Source organism: Eucyclogobius newberryi, unplaced genomic scaffold (genome assembly GCF_026437365.1).
Source record: "Eucyclogobius newberryi isolate DKJ021-1_F unplaced genomic scaffold, fEucNew1.0.hap1 SCAF_8, whole genome shotgun sequence".
Taxonomy (NCBI): domain Eukaryota; kingdom Metazoa; phylum Chordata; class Actinopteri; order Gobiiformes; family Gobiidae; genus Eucyclogobius; species Eucyclogobius newberryi.
The window spans coordinates 33887574-33907471 of NW_027316500.1; the positions used below are offsets into that span (position 1 = coordinate 33887574).

Below are 19898 nucleotides of genomic sequence, written 5' to 3' on the forward strand. Positions count from 1 at the left end.
TATTTATACATTTTCATGATAAAGAAAGCCTTTGATTGGCAATATTTCAATACAAAAAACCTCAATGTAAAAGAGAAAAAACTGTTTGACTTTGTGACACTAAAATATAATTCACCGCAGCTTAATATTTCCCTCTAAAACTCTTCATTTTTCATTATTTTATGTTGCACCAAAGCGATTTCACATGTGACAATGACAATAAACCTTTTCTGATTCTGAAATGTTGCGTTATTAAGAATGCGTTATTAAAGAAAATGACATAAAATGACCACAAACCCGCAAATGTGAAGCCCCAAAACGCACTTCCTGCTCTGGCTTTGTGCGCGGTGTCATTGCACATTGTCATCCTCGTCCGGCTTTTGTCAAAATAACAGAATAATATAATTGTTGCTTTTGAGATGTTCAACCGCAGCAAAAGACTGCTCCAGGTGAGGCTCGAACTCACAACCTCGGCATCGCTCTGCTCGTACTGCCTTATAAGTACCGCGCGCTAACCGATTGCGCCACTGGAGCTCACTGTCACCGGGCCGCAAAAGGGTTTAAGACCCGTGGACTGAGCGCGCGCGGGCGGGACGCGGCGGGGCGCGTGGGGACAGTCACAACACATAAATATTCACGCATTTCGATAAAGCGTCGATCGAGGCGGTGACGGAGCGGTTAGACTTTTGCACACTTTCGTTTTCCAACTATTTTATGACGAATATTTTTATTTTATTTATTTTTTACCAGTTGAATATTACTTATTAATTGAAAAGAAAACGCGTTATTATGTTGAATATGAGCGTGAAAAATAACATTCAGCGCTTATTTTGTATAACTTCAAACGTGTTCGTCTTGTTTTTCCTGCTTTTTAAAATGTATTTAAAGTCGCCAGAGATTATTTTTTATTTTGAGAACGTGTTTATATCAATAATAAGCATAAAAGGAACAATCGCATTTGACTAAACTTACATATTTGACATTGAAATCGTAAAATAGATCTTCAGAATCACATCCGCTTTCGTCATCGGAGCGGAACCTTTGGCATGGCCGTGTTTCCACCCGGACCCGTGTGAGAGGAGCGCCTCAAACGTGCTGCTGTTTCTGCGTTTCACCGGCTCAAAAAACCTCATCAAATTGGACATTTTACGGCGTAACAGCGCGATATTTCAATGGAGAACGACATCATAGTTTCTCTGGAAGACCTGGGGTGAGTGCGCGGGGTTTGGGGCGCGGGGTTTGGGGGGAAATCGTGTTTAAATGTTGGCTAAAGTCCAAACCTGCGCCGCTAAACGTCACGTCCACGAGTGACATTTTTTGTTCTTTTCTTAGAGACAAATCACGAACTGCAGAGATTTGTTTAAAACTGAACTTAAACCTGTTTAAATGTGTTTAAAATGACATTAGGACGTTTAATGGGACTAAACTGTGTGTGGACGTGGAAAACATGCCAAGTTTATCACACGTCATGCCCAAAATAACCACTTCAGACCCTTTAAAAGTGTCATAAGCGTTAGAATGTTGTTGTTTACACAGTAAGAATGTTGTTGTTTACATAGTTAGAATGTTGTTGTTTACATAGTTAGAATGTTGTTGCTTACAGTTTGATTGTTGTTTACACAGTTAGATTGTTGTTGTTTACACAGTTAGATTGTTGTTGTTTACACAGTTAGATCGTTGTTGTATACACAATTATTGTTTACACAGTTAGATTGTTGTTGTTTACACAGTTAGAATGTTGTTTACACAGTTAGAATGTTGTTTACACAGTTAGAATGTTGTTGTTTAAACAGTTAGAATGTTGTTTACACAGTTAGAATGTTGTTGTTTACACAGTTAGAATGTTGTTGTTTACACAGTTAGAATGTTGTTGTTTACATAGTTAGAATGTTGTTGCTTACAGTTTGATTGTTGTTTACACAGTTAGATTGTTGTTGTTTACACAGTTAGATCGTTGTTGTTTACACAGTTAGATCGTTGTTGTATACACAATTATTGTTTACACAGTTAGATTGTTGTTGTTTACACAGTTAGAATGTTGTTTACACAGTTAGAATGTTGTTTACACAGTTAGAATGTTGTTGTTTAAACAGTTAGAATGTTGTTTACACAGTTAGAATGTTGTTGTTTACACAGTTAGAATGTTGTTGTTTACACAGTTAGAATGTTGTTGTTTACAGTTGTTTACACAGTTTGACTCTTGTTGTTTACACAGTTCACTGGAGTAACTGGGATTATGACATCGGAGCTGCTTCAAACTTTATTATTTGGTTATAAAAAAGGAGTTTTTAATGTGTCACAAATACTTTACACTTTTGTACATTTTATTCACAGACGTAGAACTTGTTGTAGAACATAAAAGTCTGTGAGAGTGAATCTTTAATGTCTTTACGTTGTCCTGGTTAAAAGGTTTATAAAATAATACAATAAACTGTACCACAAATTATTCTGTTTTAATTTTCACATTTCAGTCTCATCACATTTCAGCCTCATCACATTTCAGTCTCATCACATTTCAGCCTCATCACATTTCAGTCTCATCACATTTCAGCCTCATCACATTTCAGTCTCATCACATTTCAGCCTCGTCACATTTCAGCCTCATCACATTTCAGTCTCATCACATTTCAGCCTCATCACATTTCAGCCTCATCACATTTCAGTCTCATCACATTTCAGCCTCATCACATTTCAGTCTCATCACATTTCAGCCTCGTCACATTTCAGCCTCATCACATTTCAGTCTCATCACATTTCAGCCTCGTCACATTTCAGTCTCGTCACATTTCAGCCTCGTCACATTTCAGCCTCGTCACATTTCAGTCTCGTCACATTTCAGCCTCGTCACATTTCAGTCTCGTCACATTTCAGCCTCGTCACATTTCAGTCTCGTCACATTTCAGTCTCGTCACATTTCAGCCTCGTCACATTTCAGTCTCGTCACATTTCAGTCTCATCACATTTCAGTCTCATCACATTTCAGTCTCATCACATTTCAGTCTCATCACATTTCAGTCTCATCACATTTCAGTCTCGTCACATTTCAGCCTCGTCACATTTCAGCCTCATCACATTTCAGCCTCATCACATTTCAGTCTCATCACATTTCAGTCTCATCACATTTCAGCCTCATCACATTTCAGTCTCATCACATTTCAGTCTCATCACATTTCAGTCTCGTCACATTTCAGCCTCATCACATTTCAGCCTCATCACATTTCAGTCTCATCACATTTCAGTCTCATCACATTTCAGCCTCATCACATTTCAGTCTCATCACATTTCAGTCTCGTCACATTTCAGCCTCATCACATTTCAGTCTCATCACATTTCAGTCTCGTCACATTTCAGCCTCATCACATTTCAGCCTCATCACATTTCAGTCTCATCACATTTCAGTCTCATCACATTTCAGTCTCATCACATTTCAGCCTCATCACATTTCAGTCTCATCAGTTTTTTGCTGTTGTGTGTGATGTGTGTGTTGTTGTGTTTGTGTGTGTGTGGTGTGTTGTGATGTGTGTTGTGTTGTGTGGGTGGGTGTGTGTGTGTTGTGATGTGTGTTGTGTTTGTGTGTGTGTTGTGTGGGTGGGTGTGTGTGTGTTGTGATGTGTGTTGTGTTTGTGATGTGTGTTGTGTTTGTGTGTGTGTTGTGTGGGTGGGTGTGTGTTTGTTGTGATGTGTGTTGTGTTTGTGTGTGTGTTGTGTGGGTGGGTGTGTGTTGTGTGGGTGGGTGGGTAGGTGGGTGTGTGTTGTGTGCATATGATTGATGGTCCCGTGTGTTCTCCCTGTGCAGATACCAGGGCCCGCTCCTGGAGGACGGCTCCCTGGACTCCGCCTCCTCGGGCGGGGCCGCCTCACCTGAGTTCACTAAACTGTGTGCGTGGCTCGTGTCGGAGCTCAGGCTCTACTGCAAGCTCGAGGAGAACGTGCACGCAACCAACTGTGAGACGCACAACACACACACAGAACACACACACACACAGAACACACACACACACAGAACACACACACACACAGAACACACACACACACACCGAACACACACACACCGAACACACACAGAACACACACAGAACACACACAGAACACACACACACACAGAACACACGCACACAGAACACACACACACAGAACACACACAGAACACACGCACACAGAACACACACACACAGAACACACACGCACACAGAACACACACACACAGAACACACACACACACAGAACACACACACAGAGAACACACACACAGAACACACACACAACACACACACAGAACACACACAACACACACACAGAACACACACACACAGAACACACACACACACAGAACACACACACACAGAACACACACACAGAACACACAACACACACACAGAACACACAACACACACACAGAACACACACACAGAACACACACACACAGAACACACACACACAGAACACACACACAGAGAACACACACACAGAGAACACACACACAGAACACACACAGAACACACACAGAACACACACACACAGAACACACACACACAGAACACACACACAGAGAACACACACACAGAGAACACACACACAGAACACACAAACAACACACACACAGAAGACACAACACACACACAGAACACACACACACAGAACACACACGCACAGAACACACAACACACACACAGAACACACAACACACACACAGAAGACACAACACACACACAGAACACACACACAGAGAACACACACACAGAACACACAAACAACACACACACAGAAGACACAACACACACACAGAACACACACACAGAGAACACACACACAGAACACACAAACAACACACACACAGAAGACACAACACACACACAGAAGACACAACACACACACAGAACACACACACAGAGAACACACACACAGAACACACAAACAACACACACACAGAAGACACAACACACACACAGAACACACACACAGAGAACACACACACAGAACACACAAACAACACACACACAGAAGACACAACACACACACAGAAGACACAACACACACACAGAACACACACACACAGAACACACAACACACACAGAACACACAACACACACAGAACACACAACACACACAGAACACACACAACACACACAGAACACACACACACACACACAACACACACAGAACACACACACACACAGAACGTGCACGCAACCACCTGTGAGAGGCACAATACACACGCCTCGATGTCGTCGAGTCGTCTCGATGTCGTCTCGATGTCATCGAGTCGTCTCGATGTCGTCTCGATGTCATCGAGTCGTCTCGATGTCGTCTCGATGTCGTCGAGTCGTCTCGATGTCGTCTCGATGTCGTCGAGTCGTCTCGATGTCGTCTCGATGTCGTCGAGTCGTCTCGATGTCGTCTCGATGTCGTCGAGTCGTCTCGATGTCGTCTCGATGTCATCTCGATGTCGTCTCGATGTCATCGAGTCGTCTCGATGTCGTCTCGATGTCATCGAGTCGTCTCGATGTCGTCTCGATGTCGTCGAGTCGTCTCGATGTCGTCTCGATGTCATCTCGATGTCGTCTCGATGTCATCGAGTCGTCTCGATGTCGTCTCGATGTCATCGAGTCGTCTCGATGTCGTCTCGATGTCGTCGAGTCGTCTCGATGTCATCGATGTCGTCGAGTCATCTCGATGTCGTCTCGATGTCGAGTCGTCTCGATGTCGTCTCGATGTCGTCGAGTCGTCTCGATGTCATCGAGTCGTCTCGATGTCGAGTCGTCTCGATGTCGTCGAGTCGTCGAGATGTCGTCGAGTTGTCTCGATGTCGTCTCGATGTCGTCGAGTCGTCTCGATGTCGTCTCGATGTCGTGGAGTCGTCTCGATGTCGTGGAGTCGTCTCGATGTCGTCGAGTCGTGTCGATGTCGTCGAGTCGTCTCAATGTCGTCTCGATGTTGTCTCGATGTCGTCGAGTCGTGTCGATGTCGTCGAGTCGTCTCCATGTCGTCGAGTCGTCTCGATGTCGTCTCGATATCGTCTCGATGTCGTGGAGTCGTCTCGATGTCGTCTCGATGTCGTCTCGATGTCGTCTCGATGTCGTCGAGTCGTCTCGATGTCGTCTCGATGTCGTCTCGATGTCGTCTTGATGTCGTCGAGTCGTCTCGATGTCGTCTCGATGTCGTGGAGTCGTCTTGATATCATCGATGTCGTCTCAATGTCGTGGAGTCGTCTCGATGTCGTGGAGTCGTCTCGATGTCGTGGAGTCGTCTCGATGTCGTGGAGTCGTCTCGATGTCGTCTCGATGTCGTCGAGTCGTCTCGACGTCGTCTCGATGTCGTGGAGTCGTCTCGATGTCGTCGATGTCGTCTCGATGTCGTGGAGTCGTCTTGATATCATCGATGTCGTCTCAATGTCGTGGAGTCGTCTCGATGTCGTGGAGTCGTCTCGATGTCGTCGTCGAGTCGTCTCGATGTCGTCTCGATGTCGTCTCGATGTCATCGAGTCGTCTCGATGTCGTCTCGATGTCGTCTCGATGTCGTGGAGTCGTCTCGATGTCGTGGAGTCGTCTCCATGTCGTGGAGTCGTCTCCATGTCGTCTCGATGTCGTGGAGTTGTCTCGATGTCGAGTCGTCTCGATGTCGTGGAGTCGTCTCGATGTCGTGGAGTCGTCTCGATGTCGTTGAGTCGTCTCGATGTCGTGGAGTCGTCTCGATGTCGTTGAGTCGTCTCGATGTCGTCTCGATGTCGTCTCGATGTCGTGGAGTCGTCTCGATGTCGTCTCGATGTCGTGGAGTCGTCTCAATGTCGTCTCGATGTCGAGTCGTCTCGATGTCGTCTCGATGTCGTCTCGATGTCGTGGAGTCGTCTCGATGTTGTCTCGATGTCGAGTCGTCTCGATGTCGTCTCGATGTCGTCTCGATGTCGTGGAGTTGTCTCGATGTCGTGGAGTTGTCTCGATGTCGTGGAGTCGTCTCGATGTTGTCTCGATGTCGAGTCGTCTCGATGTCGTCTCGATGTCGTGGAGTTGTCTCGATGTCGTGGAGTTGTCTCGATGTCGTGGAGTCGTCTCGATGTCGTGGAGTTGTCTCGATGTCGTGGAGTCGTCTCGATATCGTGGAGTCGTCTCGATGTCGTCTCGATGTCGTGGAGTCGTCTCGATGGCGTCTCGATGTCGTGGAGTCGTCTCGATGTCGTGGAGTTGTCTCGATGTTGAGTCGTCTCGATGTCGAGTCATCTCAATGTTGAGTCGTCTCGATGTCGAGTCGTCTCAATGTCGTGGAGTCGTCTCGATGTCGTGGAGTCGTCTCGATGTCGTGGAGTCGTCTCGATGTCGTCTCGATGTCGTCGAGTTGTCTCGATGTCGTCGAGTTGTCTCGATGTCGTCGAGTCGTCTCGATGTCGTCTCGATGTCGTGGAGTCGCCTCGATGTCGTGGAGTCATCTCGATGTGGTTTATGGTGATATTGTCATCATATATTGCGTTTGTCCTGGTCAGGTCCCAGTGAAGCTGAAGGGTTCCAGCTGGACATGAGTGGACTTCTGTCTGAACTCAACTGTCCCTATCCAGTCCTCACCACAGGAACCCTCAGCCAGAGGTTCCTCCAGAAGAACCACTGTCTGCTGCTGCTCTGTGAGTCAAACTCCTCCCCTCCCAGTGAAAGGCTCGCCCCTGAGGCCAGAAGGACTGTGCCTCATATAGACCACAAAGATCAGACAGGATTCATGAGCAAATGACAAACACAAGACGACATAAGACCATCTTTACACACAATGAGACACACAAGAGGACATAAGACCATCTTTACACACAATGAGACACACACAAGACGACATAAGACCATCTTTACACACAAAGAGACACAAGACGACATAAGACCATCTTTACACACAATGAGACACACAAGAGGACATAAGACCATCTTTACACACAATGAGACACACACAAGACGACATAAGACCATCTTTACACACAATGAGACACACAAGACGACATAAGACCATCTTTACACACAATGAGACACACACAAGACGACATAAGACCATCTTTACACACAATGAGACACACACAAGACGACATAAGACCATCTTTACACACAATGAGACACACACAAGACGACATAAGACCATCTTTACACACAATGAGACACACACAAGACGATATAAGACCATCTTTACACACAATGAGACACACAAGACGACATAAGACCATCTTTACACACAATGAGACACACAAGACGACATAAGACCATCTTTACACACAATGAGACACACACAAGACGACATAAGACCATCTTTACACACAATGAGACACACACAAGAGGACATAAGACCATCTTTACACACAATGAGACACACAAGAGGACATAAGACCATCTTTACACACAATGAGACACACAAGACGACATAAGACCATCTTTACACACAATGAGACACACACAAGACGACATAAGACCATCTTTACACACAATGAGACACACACAAGACGACATAAGACCATCTTTACACACAATGAGACACACACAAGACGACATAAGACCATCTTTACACACAATGAGACACACACAAGAGGACATAAGACCATCTTTACACACAATGAGACACACACAAGAGGACATAAGACCATCTTTACACACAATGAGACACACAAGACGACATAAGACCATCTTTACACACAATGAGACACACACAAGACGACATAAGACCATCTTTACACACAATGAGACACACACAAGAGGACATAAGACCATCTTTACACACAATGAGACACACACAAGAGGACATAAGACCATCTTTACACACAATGAGACACACACAAGAGGACATAAGACCATCTTTACACACAATGAGACACACACAAGACGATATAAGACCATCTTTACACACAATGAGACACACAAGAGGACATAAGACCATCTTTACACACAATGAGACACACAAGACGACATAAGACCATCTTTACACACAATGAGACACACAAGACGACATAAGACCATCTTTACACACAATGAGACACACACAAGACGACATAAGACCATCTTTACACACAATGAGACACACACAAGACGACATAAGACCATCTTTACACACAATGAGACACACACAAGACGACATAAGACCATCTTTACACACAATGAGACACACACAAGAGGACATAAGACCATCTTTACACACAATGAGACACACACAAGAGGACATAAGACCATCTTTACACACAATGAGACACACACAAGACGATATAAGACCATCTTTACACACAATGAGACACACAAGACGACATAAGACCATCTTTACACACAATGAGACACACAAGAGGACATAAGACCATCTTTACACACAATGAGACACACACAAGAGGACATAAGACCATCTTTACACACAATGAGACACACAAGACGACATAAGACCATCTTTACACACAATGAGACAAACACAACTAAACAAAGATGGAAGAATAAGTCTGGACGCTGAGAAGGATTTGATTCTATAGCTGGACTTATTTATTTAAAGTGATAAACACATTTCAAACATTTAATGATAAAAACCCTGTAAAGAGGAGTCAGCCAGGGTTGTGCCTAGTCTCTTTTGTTCTATAGTAACAGCCGTGTCACGATCATCACTATATTGACTTTTTGTAGCTGGAACATGACTTTTTGGGTTCAATATTTACGTTCCATACATTTATTTGCCTTTGCGGGGATATTTAGTTGTTTAGTTGATTTCTGGTTTAGTATTTGTGGCACAGAGTTGTTTGAATAGTTGATCCTGATCATGTGTCACACTTGTCGTGTCGCGCTGGTCAAACGGCTTGTTTTGATTGGTTTAGGGCCACTCCCTGACCGCTGACCGCTCGCTCTGGACATAAACAGACTCCTTTGGTCAGTGGAGCAGGAGTTTTGTTTTCTCACAAACTGCTGACTCACGAGAGACGAGAGCAGAGAGAGGCATGAGGCAAACACACGCCTTGTAATGGAATACAAACACGTAAAGTATGGGAGGGTCATAAAGCGGCTGAGATAAGAATGACCTAAACAGAAATGAAACATTATTAAACACTATAAATAATATCTTCCTAAAGGCTTCAGTCACTGTATTGCACCTTTTATTTGGTTAAACATTTGAATATTTACCGTAGTTTCCGGACTATAAGTCGCACCGTTTTTTTCATAGTTTTGGCCGGGGTTCGACTTATATTTATACTGATAGACTTCGGAGATCCTCTCTCGGTTCCTCTCTCGGTTCCACTCTCAGTTCCTTTCTCGGTTCCACTCTGGGTTCCACTTTGGGTTCCACTCTGTGGTGCGTCTCGGTTCCACTCTCGGTTCCACTCTGTGGTGCGTCTCGGTTCCACTCTCGGTTCCACTCTGGGTTCCACTCTAGGTTCCACTCAGTTCCACTCTGGGTTCCTCTCTCGGTTCCACTCTGCGGTGCGTCTTGGTTCCACTCTGGGCTCCACTCTGGGTTCCTCTCAGGGTTCCTCTGGGTTCCACTCTGCGGGTCATGTCAGGTGATGAGACGTGTGATGTTCTCCGCAGCGTTCCTCATCTCGGAGCTGGAGGCCTCCCGCATGGCCCTGGTCAACTGTCCTCAGGGCGGAGCCACAGACAAAGCTCTGGATGGAAGCCCCGCCTTCCTGGAGCTGAAGAGCGTCTGTGTGACTCTGGGCATGTCCAAGCCTCCAGCCAACATCACCATGTTCCAGTTCTTCACCGGCATTGAGAAGAAGGTGCTGCTGCTCCTCCTGCTGCTGCTCCTCCTGCTCCTGCTGCTCTTGCTCCTCCTCGTCCTCCTGCTGCTCCTCCTGCTGCTCCTCCTCCTGCTGCTGCTCCTCCTGCTGCTGCTCCTCCTGCTCCTGCTGCTCTTGCTCCTCCTCCTCCTCGTCCTCCTGCTGCTCCTCCTGCTGCTGCTCCTCCTGCTCCTGCTGCTCTTGCTCCTCCTCGTCCTCCTGCTGCTCCTCCTGCTGCTCCTTCTCCTGCTGCTGCTCCTCCTGCTGCTGCTCCTCCTGCTCCTGCTGCTCTTGCTCCTCCTCCTCCTCGTCCTCCTGCTGCTCCTCCTCCTGCTGCTGCTCCTCCTGCTGCTGCTGCTCCTGCTGCTGCTCCTCCTCCTGCTCCTCCTCCTGCTGCTGCTCCTCCTGCTCCTCCTCATCCTCCTGCTCCTCCTCCTCCTGCTGCTCCTCCTCCTCCTGCTGCTCCTCCTGCTCCTGCTGCTCTTGCTCCTCCTCGTCCTCCTGCTGCTCCTCCTGCTGCTCCTTCTCCTGCTGCTGCTCCTCCTGCTGCTGCTCCTCCTGCTCCTGCTGCTCTTGCTCCTCCTCCTCCTCGTCCTCCTGCTGCTCCTCCTGCTGCTGCTGCTCCTGCTGCTGCTCCTCCTCCTGCTCCTCCTCCTCCTGCTCCTCCTGCTCCTCCTCATCCTCCTGCTCCTCCTCCTCCTGCTGCTCCTCCTCCTGCTGCTGCTCCTCCTGCTGCTGCTCCTCCTGCTGCTGCTCCTCCTGCTGCTGCTCCTCCTCCTGCTCTTGCTTCTCCTCCTCCTGCTCCTCCTCCTCTGTGGAACGTGGAGTGTGTTTGTGTCTTCTGGTTCTAGAGGCACTAAACTAAGGCGTGTCCTCTGTGTCTTCTTCTGCAGCTGAAGGAGGCGTTGATTCGAGTCCCTCCGGGTCATGTGGGCGACCCGCTCCTGAAGAGGCCCCTGGGCCCCCTGCATTTAGTGAGTGACCCCACACAGAGCTGCAACCGCTGACCCCACACAGAGCTGCAACCGCTGACCACACACAGAGCTGCAACCGCTGACCCCACACAGAGCTGCAACCGCTGACCCCACACAGAGCTGCAACCGCTGACCACACACAGAGCTGCAACCGCTGACCCCACACAGAGCTGCAACCGCTGACCACACACAGAGCTGCAACCGCTGACCACACACAGAGCTGCAACCGCTGACCCCACACAGAGCTGCAACCGCTGACCACACACAGAGCTGCAACCGCTGACCCCACACAGAGCTGCAACCGCTGACCCCACACAGAGCTGCAACCGCTGACCACACACAGAGCTGCAACCGCTGACCCCACACAGAGCTGCAACCGCTGACCACACACAGAGCTGCAACCGCTGACCACACACAGAGCTGCAACTGCTGACCCCACACAGAGCTGCAACCGCTGACCACACACAGAGCTGCAACCGCTGACCCCACACAGAGCTGCAACCGCTGACCCCACACAGAGCTGCAACCGCTGACCCCACACAGAGCTGCAACCGCTGACCACACACAGAGCTGCAACCGCTGACCACACACAGAGCTGCAACCGCTGACCACACACAGAGCTGCAACCGCTGACCACACACAGAGCTGCAACCGCTGACCACACACAGAGCTGCTGCAACCGCTGACCACACACAGAGCTGCTGCAACCGCTGACCACACACAGAGCTGCTGCAACCGCTGACCACACACAGAGCTGCTGCAACCGCTGACCACACACAGAGCTGCAACCGCTGACCACACACAGAGCTGCAACCGCTGACCACACACAGAGCTGCAACCGCTGACCACACACAGAGCTGCAACCGCTGACCCCACACAGTCTCCACCACAGTCTCCTCCACCACAGTCTCACTGGTCTCCTTGTGTCCCTCACACCAGGAGAAGATCGAGGCCATAAACCAGGCCTTGGTGAACGAGTACGAGGTCCGGAGGAAGATGCTGCTGAAGCGTCTGGACGTCACCGTGCAGTCGTTCGGATGGTCAAGCAAAGCCAAGGTACAGCAGCGGTCACTTCAGATGCTACTCAGGTCCTCAGAGAGGGGAGAGGGAGTGAGCCAGGTACAATAGGAGGCTGATGACCATTAGCGTTTGCTGCTGTACGAGCTCCAAATCACCTTTTTAATAAAGCAAGAACGAGCGTCAGGGTTTTTGAGTCTCATAAACGTGAAACAGAACTTTAAAGGTGCCATATCATGCTTTTTTTCACGTTTCGTAGTCTATCCTAAGTGTATCATTGATAACAATAAGTGTTGTGCAACACCCTTAACATAATAGTTAAGAAATATCACCCAGACCTTGGACCCCCTCACCAACCCGGAAATGCAGACGGCTTGGTTTGATATTCGCCCCCACCCTTGCGAAGAGCGATCTGGCTCCCCCGCCCAACCCGTGACGTAGTCTCAGAGCGTGTGTGCCCCGCCCACCCGTGACGTAGTCTCAGAGCGTGTGTGCCCCGCCCACCCGTGACGTAGCCCCACAGCTGTCTGCTGCGCGCTGCGCCGCTCCTGCCGCGCGACTGAGTGAGAAACAATAGAACTTCAGATCAACACTACTTTGAGCCGAAATAAATCTGGTGTTTATTCTACAGCGTGCGCAGAACAGATATATCTATCTATATCTATCTATATAGATCGATACCTTCACCATTGTGATAATAGTAAAGAGTGCGATATCATTAATGAAGTTTTGGGCCTCTTTGAGCCGTGTTTCCTCGTAAATCGAAGCAGAAAAACTCCGGGGCTTGTATTGGGAGACGAGCCTGCAGCAGCGCGGAGCCGGGGGGAAGGAGGCGGGTGGAGAGGGAGGAGGGTGAGGGGGGATGGTGACGCGGTCCTGTGAACACCCCCCGTCAGTTTGTTGATTGGAGGAAAGGAGATAGTCTGTAATAAAGCTAAACACTGCGGGAATCAATCAAAAAAACACTCTGGACATTAATGAAGCACAAATAGCAATGTAAGACGGTTAAAAGCTCTGAAAAGTCGATTTTGCATGTTATGGGACCTTTAAATTTGATTAAATGGTGATTCTGAGAGCACAAACACTACAGAGCTAAAGTGAGCTAAAGTGAGCTAAAGTGTGCTAACAAAGGAGCTACTGTCAGGCTTTTACAGGAAGCTCTTGGTGTATTCTAGCATGTTTCCTGTCTTTGCAGACTCACTCTGAGAAGCTGTCTAAAGTGTACCAGCCTCTGCGCGTCGTCCTGGCGACCAAAAGTGGAACATCTGTGGCTCACCTTCTGGCAGCGAGACAGGACTTCTCCAAGATCCTCCGAACGAGCAGCGGCAAGATCCGAGAGAAGACCTCATGTGCCATCAACAAGGTACCTCACCCGGACCCCACCCAGACCCCACCCAGACCTCACCCGGACCTCACCCGGACCTCACCCTGACCACACAAGGACCCCACCCAGACCTCACCCGGACCTCACCCGGACCCCACCCAGACCTCATCCAGACCCCACCCTGACCACACAAGGACCCCACCCAGACCGTACCCGGACCTCACCCGGACCCCACCCAGACCCCACCCAGACCACACAAGGACCCCACCCAGACCGTACCCGGACCCCACCCGGACCTCACCCGGACCCCACCCAGACCCAACCCAGACCGTACCTCACCTGGACCTCACCCGGACCTCACCCGGACCCCACCCTGACGTCACCCAGAGAGACCTCACCCTGACCTCACCCGGAGAGACCTCACCCAGACCACACCCTGACCCCACCCAGACCACACCAAGACCACACCCAGAGAGAAACCTCACACAGACCTTGTTCTGTTCCAGGTGTTGATGGGTTGCGTCCCGGACAGAGGGGGACGCCCCTGTGAAATTGAAGCCCCGCCTCCAGAGATGCCCTCGTGGCAAAAGAGACAAGACGCACCCCAGGGAGGGCACTACGGGGGGGGCAGAGGAGGGTACCAGGGCGGGGGCGGGTACCAGGGCGGAGGAGGAGGCGGCGGCTACCAGGGTGGAGGTTATGGGGTAGACCGAGGAGGCCGGGGGGAGCATCACGGAGGCAGAGGAGGAGGCAGAGGAGGAGGCAGAGGAGGAGACAGAGGAGGAGACAGAGGAGGAGACAGAGGAGGAGACAGAGGAGGAGACAGAGGAGGAGACAGAGGAGGAGACAGAGGAGGAGACCGAAGAGGAGGCCGAGGCAGAGGCGGATACAACCAGGTAAGACTTGTTTATGAATGACATATATAATATTATGTAATAAATCATTATTGTCTCTTTTAAATTCCCTGCGTTGGATTCTTTGTCCTGCAGATCATTCCGTTTTTTTTCGGTCTTTGTTTCTTTTTTGGCCGAGGTGATGGAAATAATTTGACCTCTCAAAACTGCTTTAGCATCCCAGAGGATCGGTGGAGAAGTTCCACCATTGCCAATTTCCTCCTAAATTTCAATGTCGTTTGACTTTGTATCATTAAGGGGTCGTTAAGCAGACTAGCATTAAACCTCCAGAGTGTTTTTAAGACGGCTTTTCTCACACACACTTGGTAATTGGTCTAGAAGTGTCTCCAGAAAAGACGTGTGTGAGGAACTATCAAGTGTCAATCATCTTCTATTAAACAAATCCTGTGGTCATCATTCTGTGGTTTACTCCCACTTTCTGTCGCCTCCTTCCCGCACACACAGACACAGATATTGTTTTAATGGATGTTTTATTCTTTTCGCAGCAGTACAGTCAGTCCCACCACCAGGACGCGGGGGCCCGAGGAGGCTACAGCGGCCCCCAGCCACAGCACCACGAGCAGGGCTTCAACAGCAACGGATACCAGGCCGATCGCTCCGGAGGTCACCAGAACGAGCGAGGAGGAGGAGGTGGAGGAGGTGGGAGGGGCCGAGGAGGCAGAGGGAGGGGCCCCAGAGGAGGAGGAGGAGCCGGGGGAGGCGGCTGGGGAGGGAGAGGCGGAGGACAGCAGGGAGGTGGAGGAGGAGGACAGTTTGAGCAGTTCTTCCAACACGGAGGACAACAGTACAACCAGGCCGGGTTCAACCAGGGACGCCAGTACACCAGCTGAGGAACCAGGAACCATCAGCTCCAATCACAGCGGTTCTACTGGGGCAGGGGCGGGGCTAGAGCGGCCCAGGAACTGAACCGAGCTGTGGTTCTTCTGCTGGCGAAACGTCTCTGACTTTTCCTCGTCTGAACCCGCTCGCGTGTCAAAGGTTCAGACGAGGAAAACGACGGTAAAAAGGCTCAAAACGAACGCGACAAATACGAAAGACAAAATGGCAAAAATGGAAAGAGTTATTTTAAAATACATAGTTTTTTTGTCTTCCGAATACAACGATTACTCTGGAAAACGATAAACGGTTTACCATGAATAAAACTCGTAAACCCTCGCCGGACGATGGAACTCGCCCTTTGCCGAGCCCGTCCCTCGTTTCTCTCGTTTATGCACAAAAAGGGATAAAACGTCCCACAGTTTCAAAGTTCTCGTTTACCTCCAGTTTGCTTTAGTGCAATAATTATTTAGTTTGAGTTTGGGGCTTGGCAAAGGGAAACTTGAAATGTACAGTATGTGGTCAAAAGAGACGAAGAGTTAGTGTCGATGTGTTTCTATTTTTGAGGAGCAGATGCACGGATAAAAGAGTCAAGAAACTAAACCAGGACAAAACCAAAATGTGGACTATTACAGGACTTAACCGGAGCTAAACCCGAGCAAAACCGGGGCTAAACTAGAGCAGAACCAGAGCTAAACCCAGAGCAAATCTGGAGCTAATCTAGAGCAAAACAGAAGCTAATCTGGAGCTAATCTAGAGCAAAACAGCTAAACCAACGCAAATCTAGAGCAAAACCGGAGCTAAACCAGAGAAAAATAGGACTAAGTGAAGATATAAACCTGGCCGTATAAATCAGGACTAAACTTGTCATTATTTGGTTCTTCTTTTAGTCCTGACGTGGCGTTTGTCCTGTTCTAGTCTGTTTAGTCCTGTTTTGGGTTTAGTACCAACAAAAACCTTTTCTTCACACGAAACATGAATAAAACTGGACTAAACATAAACATACTAAGTTCTGACCACAGATGTGTCCAGGACCGGCCGGCGCTGCTTCTCCAACTTTTGCCATTTACAAACGGTTTCTTTTAGCAATAAATAATCTCATAATAATACAACACTAAACTTTGCTCTTTTGTCACCGTCTCATCGGTTCAAAGTCTATTACCGTTTGCCAAATATTACTTTTATAAAATTGGACCGTTTTTCATACCTCAAAATGAGCCTTAACGTGAGATTTCGTTTGATAAGTTTCTAAATCCTTTTGTGCTTTGGTGTCGTGAAATGAGGGGTTTGAACAGGTCCCGGTCTTATTTTAGTTCAAAAGACCCAAACAGACTGGATTATTTTTTTGTTTGTTATTTAAAGACGTTTCTTGTGAAGTTCTTGAAGAATTGAATGCTTAATTTTGGATGTAGATGCATGGAGCGTGTGAATGAGCAATAAAGTCCACACTGACTTTAACTCTTTGTCGAGACTGATGTTTCATTCAGGCCTTTGAAAATACTATATTGTTGTGTTGAAATGTGAAAACCACTTTTCTTCCTCGTGCCACATCCTGCTGGAGATGTTCCATACAGACCTTTACTTACAACAGTGAACAGATGTAAGAGGACGGATGATGATGTGAAATGTCAAGTAAAAAGAGGCTTAAATAAGGCAGGGCAAACACAGACATTACAATCATTCACTCTCACGTTCAGTCACTAGGGCCAATTTAGAGTTGCCAGTCTGACCTCACACATCATGTGATTGGACAGTGGGAGGAGCCAGAGAACCTGGAGAGAACCCACGGTAACACAGGGAGAACATGCAGACTCCGCCCACAGAGATCATGTGACGTGGGTCTGGACCGACATTATCTCCTTGGGAGGCAAGAGCGCTAACCGCTTTTGCCACCGTGCAATAGAAATAGGGCGACTGAAGGCTTCTAGATAGAGAATTTACAATTATTGATCAATATAAAAGTTGATTCTAAATGCCACTGTCTTTGTTATGAAAGGTCTTTGCGTACGTGTTTTAGACTCTGAACAGCTCTATTATTTGTATTATAATTTACCCTCTGTAAAAAGATGTTCGTGGCACTTTGCGCTTGTAGTACCCCCTCCGGCCTGTAGATGCCAGTAGCGCCACACTGCTCCCGGAAGTGCCCCTCCGTCTGCAGACCGCGTGTAGTACCCCCTCCGGCCTGTTGGTGCGCCAGTTAGGGACTGTCTCTAAAGTACCGTTTGTTTAAAAATGTTATCTTAAAAAATAAAAATATATTAAAAAAAAAAGACAGCAACATTGAGCATGAATCCAAGTTGCTAATCCTTACAGCCCCTCAGCTCAGCCGCCACGTGTTGGAGTTCACCCCGGTGGACGAGAGGGTCGCGTCCCTTCGCCTTCAGGTGGGGGACATGTCTCTCACTGTTGTGGCGGCCTACAGGCCGAACAGCAGTGCAGAGGACCCGGCCTTCTTGGAGTCCTTGGGAGGGGAACTGGCCAGTGCACCGACCGGGGACTCTGCTGTTCTACTGGGGGACTTCAACGCCCACGTGGATAATGACAGTGACACCTGGAGAGGGGCGGAGCCCCGATCTGCACCCGAGCGGTGTTCAGCATGTTCAAGCACAAGGTCCATCAGTGCACATGGCACCAGGACACCCTAGGCCGGAGGTCAATGATCGACTTTGTTGTCGTGTCATCAGACCTCCGGCCGCGTGTCTTGGACACTCGGGTGAAGAGAGGGGAAGAGTTGTCAACCGATCACCACCTGGTGGTGAGTTGGATCCGCTGGCGGAGGGGGAAGCCGGACAGACTTGGCAGACCCAAGCGCATTGTGAGGGTCTGTTGGGAACGTCTAGTGGAGCCCTCTGTCAGTAGGGTATTCAACTCGCACCTCCGGGAGAGCTTCTCCCATGTCCCGGGGGAGGCTGGGGACATTGAGTCCGAGTGGACCATGTTCTCCGCCTCCGTTGTTGATGCGGCTGCTCGGAGCTGTGGTCGCAAGGTCTCCGGTGCCTGTCGTGGCGGCAACCCCCGAACTCGGTGGTGGACACCGGAAGTAAGGGATGTCATCAGACTGAAGAAGGAGGCCTATCAGGCCACTCTGGCTCGTAGGTCTCCTGAGGTCATCGACAGGATCGGCAGGCCAAGCGAGCAGCAGATTGTGCTGTCGCAGAGGCAAAAACTCGGGGCTGGGAGGCCATGGAGGAGGACTATCGGTCGGCCCCAAAGAAATCCTGGCAAACGGTCCAGCGCCTCAGGAGGGGGAAGCAGTGCTTCACCAAGTGGAGAAGTTCAAGTATCTCAGGGTCTTGTTCATGAGTGAGGGAAGGATGGAGTGTGAGATTGACAGGCGGATCGGTGAAGCAGCTGCAGTGATGCAGAGAGGGAGAAAGGGAGCCCACACTCGGGCTCCTCTGCTGGGTCCCGGCCCTGACCAAGGCTCCCCCGCGGCTCCAGCCCCTATGCTGCATCCCTGGCGATGCAACGCGATTGGGGCGCACTGAGGATGAGGATAATATGCCTAGGGTAGTCTTGTCTGATCTGAGGTCGTAGTTGAATGCAGCGGGGCCGCTGGGGGGCCTGGCGTGGCCGCTTGTGTGCGCGCAGGGCCTTTTGAAGTCTCCCTGCGCATTGGGCAGGCTCACGGCCTCCGTGCACCAGGGCCAGCCCGGAAGACCCCCGGGCCCAGCGGAACCCGGCGTAACACGGGCAGCTCGATCAACCTCAGGAAGGTTCACCGGCAGCCGCGCCCGAACTGCGGGGGGACGAACGGCGGGGGACCCGGAACTGAGCCCGGGGACCGCTCTACGTGTCAATGATCAATGTGTCCTGCAATTGACATTAGTTCTCACAGCTAGCTGCGTTCTTCATCTACGCACGAGCCGAGTGATCCCCCGCTAAGAGTTTGGGATCGACAAAACTTGGAGACTCAAACTACTATAAGAACTTGGGTTTGACTTTCCAGATTACCTGACTTAGGAGCTATGGAAAAGAATCCTTGATTTTTGAAGAAAAATATTCCTTAAAAATCTACAAAGGGTCAAATTGAAAAGTAAAAGGTGTGCGTTGTGATGTAAAAATGGAATGTCTTTGCCTGATTCCATAAAATTTAGGTCTTATGTGTGTAACATCCGGGTCATTGTTGCTCTGCAGACTGTGAAACAGACTGAAGCTGCAGATCCAAGGAC

General features: G+C 49.0%; 1 protein-coding gene and 1 non-coding gene across 3 annotated transcripts; one reads left to right on the top strand and one right to left on the bottom strand.

Moving 5' to 3' along the window:
- Positions 1–420: 420 nt before the first annotated feature.
- On the bottom strand, positions 421–513 carry trnai-uau (transfer RNA isoleucine (anticodon UAU)). The gene is given in 2 exon segments: positions 421–456; positions 476–513. It is a non-coding gene; the product is annotated as a tRNA-Ile (tRNA).
- Positions 514–1054: 541 nt separating this feature from the next.
- fam98a (family with sequence similarity 98 member A) lies at positions 1055–17184 on the top strand. 2 transcript variants are annotated; one of them, XM_072436825.1, is made up of 9 exons: positions 1055–1189; positions 3776–3924; positions 7454–7588; positions 10491–10681; positions 11575–11655; positions 12595–12711; positions 13868–14035; positions 14503–14892; positions 15396–17184. In XM_072436825.1, exons 1-9 carry the CDS (start codon positions 1152–1154, stop codon positions 15738–15740), a joined length of 1614 nt encoding a protein of 537 aa, XP_072292926.1. In that variant the 5' UTR covers positions 1055–1151; the 3' UTR covers positions 15741–17184. The 2 variants fall into 2 exon arrangements, with proteins under 2 accessions (XP_072292926.1, XP_072292927.1); XM_072436826.1 differs by having other exon boundaries at positions 15399–17184.
- Positions 17185–19898: the final 2714 nt, after the last annotated feature.

What these genes read in the sequence shown, in the direction of transcription:
- fam98a (XM_072436825.1), top strand. Translation starts at nt 1,152, where the DNA reads ATGGAGAACGACATCATAGTTTCTCTGGAAGACCTGGG. An exon ending in CCACTGTCTGCTGCTGCTCT is followed by an intron (nt 7,589 to 10,490) that starts GTGAGTCAAACT and finishes TGTTCTCCGCAG; the next exon opens with CGTTCCTCATCTCGGAGCTG. An exon ending in GATGGTCAAGCAAAGCCAAG is followed by an intron (nt 12,712 to 13,867) that starts GTACAGCAGCGG and finishes CTGTCTTTGCAG; the next exon opens with ACTCACTCTGAGAAGCTGTC.